The sequence below is a fragment of the Aythya marila genome (assembly GCF_965140915.1).
Source record: "Aythya marila genome assembly, chromosome: 21".
Classification (NCBI taxonomy): domain Eukaryota; kingdom Metazoa; phylum Chordata; class Aves; order Anseriformes; family Anatidae; genus Aythya; species Aythya marila.
Window position 1 is genome coordinate 6,175,720 of NC_139062.1, and position 12,349 is coordinate 6,188,068.

The following is a 12,349-nucleotide window of genomic DNA, read 5'->3' on the forward strand; positions in this document are numbered from 1 at the left end:
CGGCCCGCGGTTGAGAGCGCGGCGCTGAACCCTCCTCCCTGTTGGTGCTCGGGATCGGGTTTTAACCCCCTTCCTTCTTGGCAGTAGCCTCAGAGCAGTGTAATCCAGCAGCCTCACCTGAGTAAAACCGGGCGAATAAACACCAAACTCCCACGAGCACCCTTAAAAAAAATAAATAAAAATAAAAATAAACAAAAAAACACCCTAACACAGCTAAAGCAACACACCGGGGGCTTTTTGGCTCAGAGCTGGCAGAGCCAGGCTGCCGATGGCGGCGGGCAGGTCTCCTTTCAGAAAAGCAAGAAATGGGCAATAAATGAGGGGATAATACAGAAACTGCCTTGGGACACATCACATGGGGCCATGCGGGACAGAAATGGGCACAAATTGGCCCAAAATGATGGTGTGGGTCTGATACGGGCTTCATTTATCGGGTGTCCCCGTGTCCCAGTGTCCCGGCACCAGGAAGCCCTCGTGGTACCGCGCGGGTGCTGGTGCATTAACAGGGCTTGGACCGAGGGTGCCTCCATCCTCCTCTATTCTGTGATCCTCTGAATACAAAACATGTGACCCTTTTTTTCTTTTATGTCCAAATTTCCTTAGAAGCACGTTTAATTACCAAGGGTGGAGCTGTGCATACACATGCCGATAGCACCCGCTTGTATGTCTGTTTGCTCTGGGCCCCATGGCTTCTCCGAAGTGATAGCTGCCTTTGTTCCTTATCTCCTCCGGCGCTCTGCCTCCCTTTGCATCATGTCTCAGGCGCGGTGATTCAATGACCTGTGCTCAAAAGGCATCTCAGATGGGGCTTTCATGGCGCTCCCAGCCTGCTTGGCTGATGATCTCATTTCACAGACCCTTTGCCCGTGCATGGGAAGCCCGAGGGTCTCCTGCGCCCTGATGTCAGGACAGAAAAACCATAAAAAAAAAAAAAACAAACTCAAAAAAAAACACCTCTGCCCTGCCAGATATTCACCTTCTGGGCATAAATCACTTGTGTCCTGTCTCTCCAGCCACCTAACCCCACAGTGGTGATCTTTGTGCCTGCCTGGAGAGCAGAAGCATCATTTCAGAGGGAGCACTGTGGCTGTCTGGGTTTTGTGTAAGGGGGGAGGACAAGGAGCCGCTGCGCGATGCATGGACCGAGGAGGGGGTGGACCTCTCCCCTCTCCATCTATATAAAGCAAACCTGTGAAGCCTCGGCTCCGCAGGGTAAGGAGGGTGGGATTTTATTGCCTTCTTACTTCAACAGCCCCAGGGAGCTGCTCGCCGCCTGCTGCCTCGGCTCCCTTCTCTGCCAGGATGAGGAATCTGCTGCTCGCCCTGCTGCTGGCTTGCGGTGAGTTGGGTGGTGAGGTTGGGGTCTCGTCCACCTGGCATGAATATCACCCAAACCCACAGGCTTTGGGCACATTTTGGGGCGTGCAGGTGTTGGCTGAATGTTGCAGTTTCTCTGCAATGCCTTGTGTAGGGCTGCTCATGCTGATATTTATTTTAAGAGGTGCTGGGGCCCGTTGTCACCTGCCAAACCCCAGGCTGATGCTGGCGATGTGGCAGTGACGGCCAAGGGATGCGCGTGAGACAGGGCCTGTGAGGAGACCGCTGTTACCTCCTGCGAGGCCAAATTCGATCACTGCGAAAAGCAAACAAAATCCAGAGGTGGTTTGGGGGATTCTCAGGGTCTTGTGCTGGCACCCTGAGAAGAGTTCACGTGCACAGGAGCAGCACCGTGAGACTCACTGCTCTGCTTGGTGTGCAACACGGTGCGGGTGCTGCACGGGGAACACTGTGCTGGTGTGAGCATGTCCCCCTGTCCCCCTGTCCCCCTGTCCCCCTGTCCCTCTGTCCCTCCACAGGGCTACAGCCAGCGCGTGGCAGCGTTCTGGAGCTGGAGCGCATGATCAAGGCAGTCACGGGGAAGAGCGCGCTGCTCTCCTACAGCTGGTACGGCTGCTTCTGCGGCATCGGGGGCAGAGGCACCCCGGTGGATGCCACCGACAGGTGAGTGCCCTGCAAAAGCTCCTCGCTGGCAGCTCCAAGAGGGGTTTTGGCACAATTCTGGAGTCACTTTGTGCTGCTGCCAAGCCGTTTGCTCCTTCCCTTGCCCGGGCAGGGCTGTGACGCTGACACGGTGTCTCCCGCAGCTGCTGCCGTGCCCACGACTGCTGCTACAGGAGGCTGCGAGAGAATAAGTGCAGCCCCCTGATAACCCCCTACCAATTTGAGGTCACCGATGGGGACATCACCTGCGGTGAGTATCAGTGGGCGTTTTGCAGCATTCCCCAGCGTGGCAGTGGCCAGCAGGGTTCAGCGGGCAGGGGTGATGCCCTGCAGGGTGCTGGGGCTGCCCACAGACCCCCCCTGCCACCGCAGCATCTCCCACAGCCGACACCAGCTTTGGGGGCTGGAAAAGCCACGGCTGAACTTTGCATTTGTCCCCCGCAGGTAACGAGCAGAGCTGGTGCAAGAGAGAGACCTGCCTGTGCGACAAGGCGGTGGCGTCGTGCTTCGCTGGCGCTCTGCCGTCCTACAATCCGTCCTACCGCTTCTACTTCAAGCTGAGATGCCGAGGGAGCAAGCTCCAGTGCTGAAGGGGGCGGGGGGAGCAGAGTGTTTGTGGGTTTTGAGTGGTTTTCCTCATTACCATGGAAAGGAGAGGGTGATCTGGGCACTGAGCAGAGCTGGAGCCCTCCGCTCTGCAAGGCTGTGTTGGATGAGGAGGTCCCCCAGCTCCCCAAAAAACACATCGCCGTTTGTTTTCAGTTTCTTCCTCCTCTGATCTAATTTCCCAGAAAAAAAAATGTAAAATAAAAATGTGAATAAAAGATACGAGAAGTGCTCTGTGGTGTGTTTCTGTCATACCACGGAGCAGCAGCAGCAGCACCCAGGCTGTGGCACTTGGTGAGAGCTCTTGCACCTCCTGACCCTGTTGCACCAGCTGCCCGATGCTCCATGGTACCAAAAGCAGTCCCAAAAAGCCGGAGGTGTGATGCAGACTGCAAAATTCAGCTACTCCCCTCTCAGCTGGGTCTATCCCACCACAGAGCTGCTCAAATCCCAGCGCTCTGCGTTCAGAAATGGGGACAAATCCACACCGCTAAGCAAACCTCCCCGGGGTCTACCAACAAAATAATTTCCTTCTGGTGAGCCTGCTTCACCTGGTGCAGCCAAAAAGGCTGCTCCCAAAGCCAAAGCCAGAGCCAAACCACAACGGTGCACTGAAGGGCAGGCAAGGCGTGGCAGAAAGGTGCTTTTAGAGGAGGAAAAAGAAGTGGGAAAATGTGGAAGAAGGTTTGAGACCCTCCTCTGATGTTTACTCACTAAGAAAATCTGACATTTCTGTTGACATTTCTGAAAGGGGATTCTCCCTTTCAGCTGCCGTCACCACGCCGTACTTTCCACAGGCGAGCCTTTTTTTTTTTATTTTTGCCAGCATTTAAGGATTGCCTTCCCCCTGCTGGCCCTGTGCAGGGAAACCCTGCTGCTTCCCCAGCATCACTGCCAGCACCGACCAGGGGGCCAGGGGTGGTTGCATTCCTGTAAAGGGGAAGGACGGCGCCTTCTCCTTTCCTGAAAAGTCCCATCAGCAAAACTGGGGCGAGCTGACCGCCCGGCAGCGGGTCAGCAGAGGGGGGAGCAAGCCCTATATAAAGGGATCCAGGCTGACCACTGCCCTGTGAGCGGCAGAGGCTTCCCCAAGGTAAGCAGGGATGCAGGAACGCTTTCATTTATTCCCTTTCCCCCTTTCCTACCTTAACCAAAAGCTGTGCTGCGAGCAGGGATGGAGGCACAGGTAGAAAAATCAGGGCCGAGCAGCAGAGAGGCTCTTTGAGACACCAGGCTGGGGCCGTATCCCTCGAGGGCTCCAACTTTTTCTGCTTTCTCTTCATTTTGCTTTTTTTTTTTTCCCCTTTCTTCGCCACCAAAGTCTGGGCAGCACCGGGCCCAGCCTCCCTGCTCTGTCCCCAGCCAGGCACCGCCGCTGCCCCTGGGCGAGGGAGCAGAGAGGAGAGGCCACCCGCCACGAGAGCCTTGCTGATGCAGCGGGGAAATGATGTGGGTTTGGTTTCTTCGTCCAGAATCACCAAAAAGATGAACTCCCTCCTCGTGCTGGCCGTGCTGTCTGCCTGGGGTAGGTGTCCTGGCTCTCAGGGCGGCCCCAGAAGCATCCGACACCGCGCTGGGGGCCAGCCCTGCTGGGTTTTCCTCCTTTCCCTTTTCCCTTTGTCACCACCTTTCTGAAACTCATTACAACACCCTAAACAATGTCCCTCCCACCCTGGGAACAAGTCACCCCTGTCACAGGAGGTGAGGTTGCAGCAGAAGACCCCACGCAGGGGTACCAGGAGGATGGCAAAGAGGCGGCGTCCTCACTGCTGCTGCTTTAACGGGGGGGACAGGGGTGGTGTCAGCCCCGCTGATTTTCCCCCAGGCTCATCCCTGGCCGGTGGGAACCTCTGGGATCTGCAGAAGATGCTCACGAAGGTGACCGGGAGAAACGCCATCCTGTACTACTCCTTCTACGGCTGCTACTGTGGCCTGGGTGGCCGCGGACGGCCCAAGGACGCCACAGACAGGTGAGCACCTACACAAAATCACTCTGCCCAAATTTTACCATCCTGCGGGCACCTTCAGCTGCAAACCTGGGGAATAGGGGAAGCAGGGAAGAAAAAAAACACCACCAAAAGCCGAAAAATCTTACACAGGTGCTGCCAGCTGCACGACACCTGCTACGACGGCCTCCTGCGCCACGGCTGCGATGCCAAGAAGCAGCGCTACCGCTACAGCTGGCACGGCGGCAGCCCCACCTGCCGTAAGTGGGGGCGTTGAAAAGGGGTTTTTTCCCCCCCTCAAATACAATCAAATGAGAATTGGAGCTGATCCCCTGCAGATCGGGACTCCTGGTGTGCCCAGCTCTCCTGCGAGTGCGACCGCAGCCTGGGGCTGTGCCTGAGGAGCAGCCGGCGGAGCTACAGCAAGCGCTACCGCCTGTACCCCCGCTACAGGTGCAGGTGACAGGGGCTGGGGACAGCACGAGGAGGAGGAGATGCTTCGGGTTTGCCCTCTGCTCCCAACGGGGTTTTGGGCCTGGAGCCGCACGCCCGGGCTGAGCTGTGCTCCTACCCGCCTGGGCCACGTCGGCGTTGAGTTTGTATCGGTGTGAAAATAAATCCTGGGCTTAAAATATCCCCGTTTCCTCGGTGAGCTGCTGCTGGGCAGGGCACAAGCCCTGTAAATGCCCAGCGTTGCCCTCCCTGAGCACGTCGCAGGCTCTGCGGACACTCATTGGGCACTGGGAGGGCGCCCTGCACACCACTGGGTCCCTTACAGCACGCTCCCAGTGCTCCCAGTAACACCTCAGTGCTGTATAGGGCTCACCAGTGCTCCCCCCAGTGTTCCTCAGATCTTTCTAGAGCCTCCTAGCACCCTCCTGGTTCCCCCCCAGTGCTGCCTAAAGACCCCCCCGTGGCCTCCCAGTGCCCCCCAGTACATTCCAGATCCTCTGAGCACACATCCAGTACCACCCTGGGCTTTACAGAACCACTCACCAACCGCCCAGTGCTTCCCAGTGCTGGCTGGAGACCCCCCAGTACACCCCCAGTGTCCCCAGGTGCTGTCTGGAGCCCCTCGACACCCTTACCAGTGCCATCTACAACCTGGCAGTGTGCTCCCAGTGCCTCCCAGTGCCCTCCAGTGCCCATCAATCCCCTCCTGATGCCTCCCTGTATGTTGTATGTGGACCTCAGTACTACCCAGTACCCCCCAGTATGCCCCCAGTGCTTTATAGCACCTGCAGTAACATCCCTGTACGCCCCCACCACCACCCTGTGCTGCCTGGAGCACTCCAGTACCCTCCCAGATAGAACTGGGGGGAGTACTGGGAGCCTCCAGACAGCACTGGGGGGCAGCAGGAAGGCAACGGGGGCTCTAAAGAGCACTGGGGGCACTGGGAATGTCCTCGGGGGCTCTGGAGGGGACTGGGGAGCCCCAGGAAGTTATGGAGCCACTATCAGCAGGAGGGTGCCTGGCAGTCCCTAGCCAGCACCGGGGGGTCACTGCGAGTTTACTGGAAAGCTCTGGACGGTACTGGGGGACAGTGGGAGGGCACTGGGGTGTCCTGAGAAGCACTGATAAGCTGCAGACAGCACCGGGAGTGCACCAGGAGGCTGCTGAGAGCCCCGGGGTGGCACCGGGAGGGTGCTTGGGGGGCTCTGGGCTGCGTAAGGCCGGGCTGCGAGGAGAGGATGGGTTTGGCCAGAGAGCCAAGGGGCGTAGCAGGACGGCGTGCAGGGCCAGAGGAAGCATTTTGGGGCTTCCAGCCGGGAGCTGGAGGGCAGCACTCGGCAGCCAGCGAGGATCCGGAGCCGTCACCGTCCCCCGGTGAGCAGCCCCCAGCCTCAGCCCACCGCCGGCACCCGTGGGGCTGCTGCAGGGACAAAAATAGGGTGGGGGTGCTGGAAGGAGGCGGCAGCACGCTGCGTCTCGCTCTGTTATTTAAAGGGAGAAGCTCGGCAGAGGGGCTGCAGGCACGGCTTGTGGCTGCCCAGTGCTGCCTGGGTGCCAGGAGCGGCGGTACGGGAGCAGGGAGAGGTCTGGGCGGCGGGGCAGCACCGGGATGTGTTTACACACTTGGTGTAAGGAGGCACCCCTGCCTTTCTCCCTCCAAATTTTGAGAGGATTTGACCTCATTTCAGAAGAAAGTTTGCTGAGCGGTGTCGTTTCTCCTCCCTGGTCCGGGTAAGAGGAAGATGAAGATCCTGCTGGTGGTCCTCGCCCTGCTGCTTGCTTGTGGTGAGTGCGGCCAGGCTGCAAAACATCCCCTGCTCCGGCTGTCCGAGGCAGATTTCTGTACCTAACTCATAAAATCCCACTTTCTGGTCGCTCCAGGCATGCTTGCTGCTCATGGAAAGCTCCCGCCTGCATTCGCCCCGGGGCTGGAGGGCAGCACGGTGGGAAACCTGACTGCGCACATCTGCGACTCGGGATGGGGCCGCGGGCACCCAGCGAAGGCTTCAGCGCACCGGTACAGCAACAACACGTTTTTGGGGAAGCGAGGCAGTGCTCACCTCTTCTTTCAGCCCTGGAGAGGCAGAGACAAGCAGTTGAAACTGCTGGGATGGCAGCGGAGGGTCAGGAGTGGTCCCAAAGCCGGGATGCACAAAGGCTCTCTGGGTGGCACAGGGCTGAGAAGAGGCTCGGTGTAGGACAGGGGAAAAGCAGGATGGGGCTGGAGAGCATCCCGGAGCAGCTCCTGGGTGCCTTGGTGCAGGAGGGGATGCAAAGCCCTGCTTGAAGAGACTTTTGTGGACGGGTTAGAGAGCAGCCACGGCTGCGTTTCGCCTGCGGCCAGGCTCTCCTTCTCGCTGCAGGTGCTGCCGGCTCCGTGCCTGCTGCTACGCCCGGCTGGCTGCACGCCGCTGCCGCGTGGGACAGAGCCAGCGCCTCGCCGCCCCCCAAGTGGGGGGTCCTGCCTGCAGTAAGTCCCCTGGCTGAGCTTTGGGATCACCCTGGAGCCATCCCCCAAGCACCATCCCCGCGCTGTTCTTCCTCTCGCTCCCCGCAGGCTCGGGGACCCGGTGCCAGCGAGGAGCCTGCAAATGCGAGCGGGCGACGCGGCTCTGCTGGGCGCGCAGCCGGGCGCTGCTCAGGTGCCAGGGCCGAGGCAGGCGCTGCTGATGGAGTGAGGCCCTTCACGAACCCACCTCCGTGCTGGTAAGCAGAGGGGGGCTCAGCACGGCGCCAGGAGCCCTTCCCAACCCTCTTCCTCGGGGCTTTGTTTTGGCTTCGACAGGAGGAAAGCCGCCCTCGTGCGAAGCTGCGTCATCAGACACTGGATCCGGGGAGGGAGAGCTGCACAGATGCGATATTTCTGCTCAGAAAAACAAGGGAGGAGCGGGACACCTGCGCCTTGTCTCAGTGAAGGGCGAGACGATGGAAGCCAGCACGAGCTGGCAATTTGTCCCCTTTGGCTCCAGCTCCCCACGCGCAAGTCGCTGCACGGAAACGTCGCGGCTCCCCCAGCTCTTTGCTTCACCGCAGAATGAAACTAAAATAAATATTCCAAATAAAAGATATAAAATATTTTTGAATATTCCAAGTATTCCAGAATAAATATTCCAAAATAAAGCCAGAGAGCAAAAAGCTTTGGTCCTCTGTGTGCTGCGACTCCGCTGTACCCAGTGACAACACCTGGCACCGGGGAGAAACTCACCTGTGCGCAGGGCTTCCTGCTGAAATACCCAAACCCTAAAAGTGGAGCCAAGCAGCAGAGCCCAGAGCCTGTGTCAAACATCACCCCCGATGCCTGGAGCCCCTGATTTAACACTGACAGCAGGAGGTTCTTGCATCCTGCAGCAGCGTTTCCAAACGGCTCAGAGCTCGCCTTTGCCTGGCTTGTGCCTGGTCTCCCCAGGTGAGGCATTGCACGAGGGTTTAGGCACTGCTGGAATAAAACACGTGCCAATTTCTGCCAGGCGAAGGTTACTTCAACAGCAACCACATGGCTTCGGTCCCAGCCTCCAGGCTCCCGAAATTTGCAGTTGCCTCCAGGCAGAAGGGCTGGAAGCTGCTGTGAAAGGCTGGGGACAGGCACAAAGACGCAGGAGGGCTGGGTGCCGATGAGCTTTGCTGCCCTGGGACAGCCAGGGAGCTCACGCTTGCCTAACTTTCGGAACAGAGCAAAACATCTTTCTCACCAGAAAAGAATGTTTCGGCCTTATTTTGCAACAACCCCCAGCACGTCCCCTAGGAAAAGGCAGCTTAGGCTGTGGCTGCTTCCTCCTGCCTCAAGCATCCCAGTGATGCAGGTTTTCTGCTGGTCTCACCTCCTCCGAGGACTTGGAGAGCACTGCAAGCTGCCACGGGGCTCTGCAGTGAAACACAACCCCAAAAATGGGGACAAAAAGGGGGTTTCTCCGGGGCTGGAGGATGCTCTGCTGTGCCCTGGCCATTGGCAGCTGCAATTCCCACCCCGGCTTGCCCCAGAGCTGACCTCGATCGCACTAGGAAGTATCCCTTAAATCGGGAAGCACCCCTCGAATAAGGAAGTGTCCCTCAAACCAGAAAGGTTTCCCTCCAGCTGTGAACCAGGCGCCTGGTGTTTAGCCTGGGGGGTGGACGAGCACCCACCAGGAAGGAGAGCGCAGCCCCGTGCCGAGCAGCTGCTGTTTGCAGGGCGTAAATCAAGGATCAAATCCTTGCCGAGATGGGACAGGGGCGCTCGAGCAGACAGATTGCACACCAGGATGAGCCGAAACACGCTCGCTCTCTATTTAAATTCTGGATTAATTTTAACTTTCTATGTATTTTTCTGCTCGGACATCTGGCTGTACAGATCAGCTCATTTCGGGCTCCAGGGGCTGCTCTGTTACCTCAGGTGCAATAAATGGGGCTGCAAAAGCGCTGGAGGCAGCGCTGGAATTGGTGCACGGTGTGAAAAGAGGCAACTTTGTGTAAACGTGTGTGTAAATTCAGCAAAAGCTGAGGCTGTGGTGCTGCAGGAGGGGCAAAAACCCCATGAGCAAGGCCCAGCCTCATCTGGGCATGGGAAGACAAGTACCAGGCAGGGAAGAGAGACTTGCTGAGGCCCTGAGCCCAGTTCCTTTTTCTCACCATCCCTCTGATATCCACGCAGCCACATCCTCGTTCCCTGTCTCAGTTTCAGAGACAGGGGATTTCCTCTCCCTGTCTCAGTGCTGGGGTTTCTGGCAAAGTGCTCCGCGAGGCACACGACACTGGGCATCTGCAACCTCTGCGCCAGACAAAATGGCTAAAATGGTCTTTGGGCATCACCTCATTAGAGATTCCCTCCAAGCCAATGACACCATCACCCCCTTTATCAGCCTTCCATTATATGCCACTCACATTTTTTTTCCTTGCCTGGAGGCTGATCTGGCAAGGGGCATCTGGGCACCAGCAAGCCCTCAGTTGCACAAAAAAAAAAAAAATCAGGGGAGGGGGATGCTTTGCACTGGTTGTGTTTTTTCCCTGCCCAAGCGAGTAATTATGGCAACCAGTAAGACACAGCATGGAGCTTTCTAACCGAGACATCAAAAAAAACCTAACAGCCATCCAGGAACCATATTGCTGCTCTTTTCCCTCGAGTTTTCCCATTTTGTTCAGGGCGCTGAGATACCCAGAGCCGTGCACAGGCTTGACCCAACTCATCCCAGTCCACCCAAACCTCCTATCAAAGGGCGCCCCGACTTTTCCGAGAAAGGGATTTGCATCCGAGCAGGCCCCCATCAAAGAGGAGAGCAGCTTGCACACGTAACGGGACCGATGTGGCGAGGACTGTCAATATTTGCCCGCTGTGGAGACAACAGAGGAGGAGCCAGGCTGAGCAGGCACGCGTTGGCTATAAGAGGTGCAGCTGAGCGCACCCTAAGGTGCAGGATCCGAAGGCTCACCCCACTCGGGAGCTGCTCGCCGCCAGCCATGAAGCTCTTGGTGCTCCTCGTCTGCCGTAAGTACGCCCTGGAGGCAGCAGGGTGATAACAGCTTCCCTAAATCCACCATAATTCGGGCGGTTTTGGGGCGAATGGTCGGGTGGGGGCTTTGTTCTGGTGCTCCTAACAGCAGGTCTCCAGTCGTAGGGCTGGTCCCCGTGGACGTGGATGGCAACGCGTTTCAGTTTGGTGAGATGATCAAGCTGAAGACGGGTAAGAACCCGCTGGCGTACAATGGCTACGGCTGCTACTGCGGCTTGGGGGGAGGCAAGCAACCTCTGGATGCGACGGACTGGTGAGTGAGGAGCTGGGGGAGATGGAGAGGATGCTTCCAGCCCTCTTCTCCTCCCAAAGCTCAAACCAGGGTGCAGCTGGAGCAGGCACTGCGGGAGCCACCGGGTGGTAGCCGCTGCAGTGATCTCCCCGCTGTTCCCCGTCCTGCCCTGACGGCACGGTGCCTTTTGTGATACCAGGTGCTGCCATGCCCATGACTGCTGCTACAGCAGGCTGAAGTCATCATCCCGTAGCTGTAATCCTGTCCTCGTCCGTTACAAATACTCTACCCGGGGAAGCCAGATTGTCTGCGGTAAGAGGCAGCGCGAGGCCAAAGCCACGCTCTCAGTGAACCTCTTTTCCTTGGTGTCCTTTAGATCAACCTGGAGGGGGTAGAAAGCAGGGAAAGGTGCCAGGAATAATGCAAGTAATGGTGAAGTTTAGAGCTAGGAGACCTCCCAAAGGATGGGGGTTGCCCTTCTGTAGGGGGTAGATAACAATGTGACCAAGCTGGATGCAGAACACTTGAGGTGACCTGACTTGGACGGGGACGTGATGCTGTCACCCTGTTTTCCTGATTGTCCTCCCATCCAGCCAGAACAAACACTGCCATCTGGGGAGGGCAAATCAAAAAGAAGCACGTCCTCATGACCAGAACAAGTATCTATACAGAACTAGATGTAAAGGAAATTAAAAGCTCCCCCTGGGGTCATGCTTGGTTTGTAGCCACTCTGTGCACTGGGGTAGGATGGTGGCAGGAGGGCTGACTACCCGGAGTTGACGGCTACGTATGCCAGTGGGAATGATTCAAAAGATAACCATCAACTCTTGCTCCTTTTTCCCCCCCCCAGGAGGTGGGACTACCTGCCAAACAACAGCCTGTGAGTGTGACAAGGCAGCAGCAGAGTGCTTCAAGAGGACCCTCAGGACCTACAACAAACGCTACAGCAATTACTCGAACCTTCGGTGCAAGGGCTCAAGTCCCAGCTGCTACAGAAGCTAGCCTTGAAATCAAATGGAAATGCTCTAAATTGATTTCTTCTCCTGCAGTGAGATGGAGTAAGGCACAGCTCTGGCCCCGGCTGCACCAAAATGTCATTCGGAGGCCGGACCCTGAACCTGCGCGCAAGGAAAGCCCACCCACTCCTTGTAACTCAATACATCATGGAAAAAAAAAAAAAAAAGATTTCTTCAAATAAAAATAAGTTTCAAAGACAATTTCTAAATGCATCTAATGTGTTTTCTTGTTTCAAGGCTCAGTGCCTGGGTGGGTGGGAAACCTGTAGCTCTCCCCAGAGACCTGATGGGTCCAGCACCCCAGGGCGACCAGACCACGGGTGCAAACTGGCCCCATTCTGCTCACAAATTGACTCCTTAAGCAATTAGTATTTACTAGGGCACCCGGCACTGCCAGCAGCTCCTCCAGCATCACAGGGGTTTCGGGGTGGCTTCTTCTTGCACCCCCATCTTTGAGTAGGTCCTCACAGGGTTCTGGAATGAGACAGGTCCCCCAGGAGGTGCATGGCAGCAGCAATTAGCCCTAATGAAGAGCTGCTCATCACACCTGGGAGGTGGAAGTGCCTCCGTGCTGCCTTTGGCCTCAAAGACTGTGCTCAGTTTGGCATCCG

At 57.3% G+C, this 12,349-nt stretch overlaps 4 protein-coding genes across 6 annotated transcripts; all 4 read left to right on the forward strand.

The window, feature by feature from the left end:
• The first annotated feature begins 1,145 nt into the window (after positions 1-1,145).
• Positions 1,146-2,785, forward strand: LOC309886355 (phospholipase A2, membrane associated-like). Its single transcript, XM_082777172.1, has 4 exons — positions 1,146-1,339; positions 1,857-2,001; positions 2,145-2,251; positions 2,446-2,785. Exons 1-4 carry the CDS (start codon positions 1,303-1,305, stop codon positions 2,589-2,591), a joined length of 435 nt encoding a protein of 144 aa, XP_082633298.1. The 5' UTR covers positions 1,146-1,302; the 3' UTR covers positions 2,592-2,785.
• Positions 2,786-3,945: 1,160 nt separating this feature from the next.
• On the forward strand, positions 3,946-5,123 carry LOC309886354 (basic phospholipase A2 homolog). Its single transcript, XM_082777171.1, has 4 exons — positions 3,946-4,132; positions 4,433-4,577; positions 4,707-4,813; positions 4,892-5,123. Exons 1-4 carry the CDS (start codon positions 4,039-4,041, stop codon positions 5,014-5,016), a joined length of 471 nt encoding a protein of 156 aa, XP_082633297.1. The 5' UTR covers positions 3,946-4,038; the 3' UTR covers positions 5,017-5,123.
• Positions 5,124-6,240: 1,117 nt separating this feature from the next.
• On the forward strand, positions 6,241-8,153 carry LOC309886356 (uncharacterized protein). Of its 3 annotated transcripts, none has more exons than XM_082777173.1 (6): positions 6,241-6,381; positions 6,696-6,792; positions 6,889-7,024; positions 7,371-7,477; positions 7,565-7,713; positions 7,793-8,152. In XM_082777173.1, the coding sequence occupies exons 2-5, from the start codon at positions 6,750-6,752 to the stop codon at positions 7,675-7,677; spliced, it is 399 nt and encodes a 132-aa protein (XP_082633299.1). In that variant the 5' UTR covers positions 6,241-6,381; positions 6,696-6,749; the 3' UTR covers positions 7,678-7,713; positions 7,793-8,152. The 3 variants fall into 3 exon arrangements, with proteins under 3 accessions (XP_082633299.1, XP_082633301.1, XP_082633300.1); XM_082777175.1 differs by having other exon boundaries at positions 6,359-6,381; positions 6,699-6,792; positions 7,793-8,153; XM_082777174.1 differs by lacking the exon at positions 6,241-6,381 and adding an exon at positions 6,538-6,573 and having other exon boundaries at positions 7,793-8,153.
• Positions 8,154-10,437: 2,284 nt separating this feature from the next.
• LOC309886218 (group IIE secretory phospholipase A2-like) lies at positions 10,438-11,724 on the forward strand (the record flags this gene model as incomplete). The annotated part of the gene is made up of 4 exons (XM_082776854.1): positions 10,438-10,490; positions 10,582-10,743; positions 10,922-11,034; positions 11,573-11,724. 4 exons carry the CDS (start codon positions 10,438-10,440, stop codon positions 11,722-11,724), a joined length of 480 nt encoding a protein of 159 aa, XP_082632980.1.
• Between the last annotated feature and the right edge of the window lie 625 nt (positions 11,725-12,349).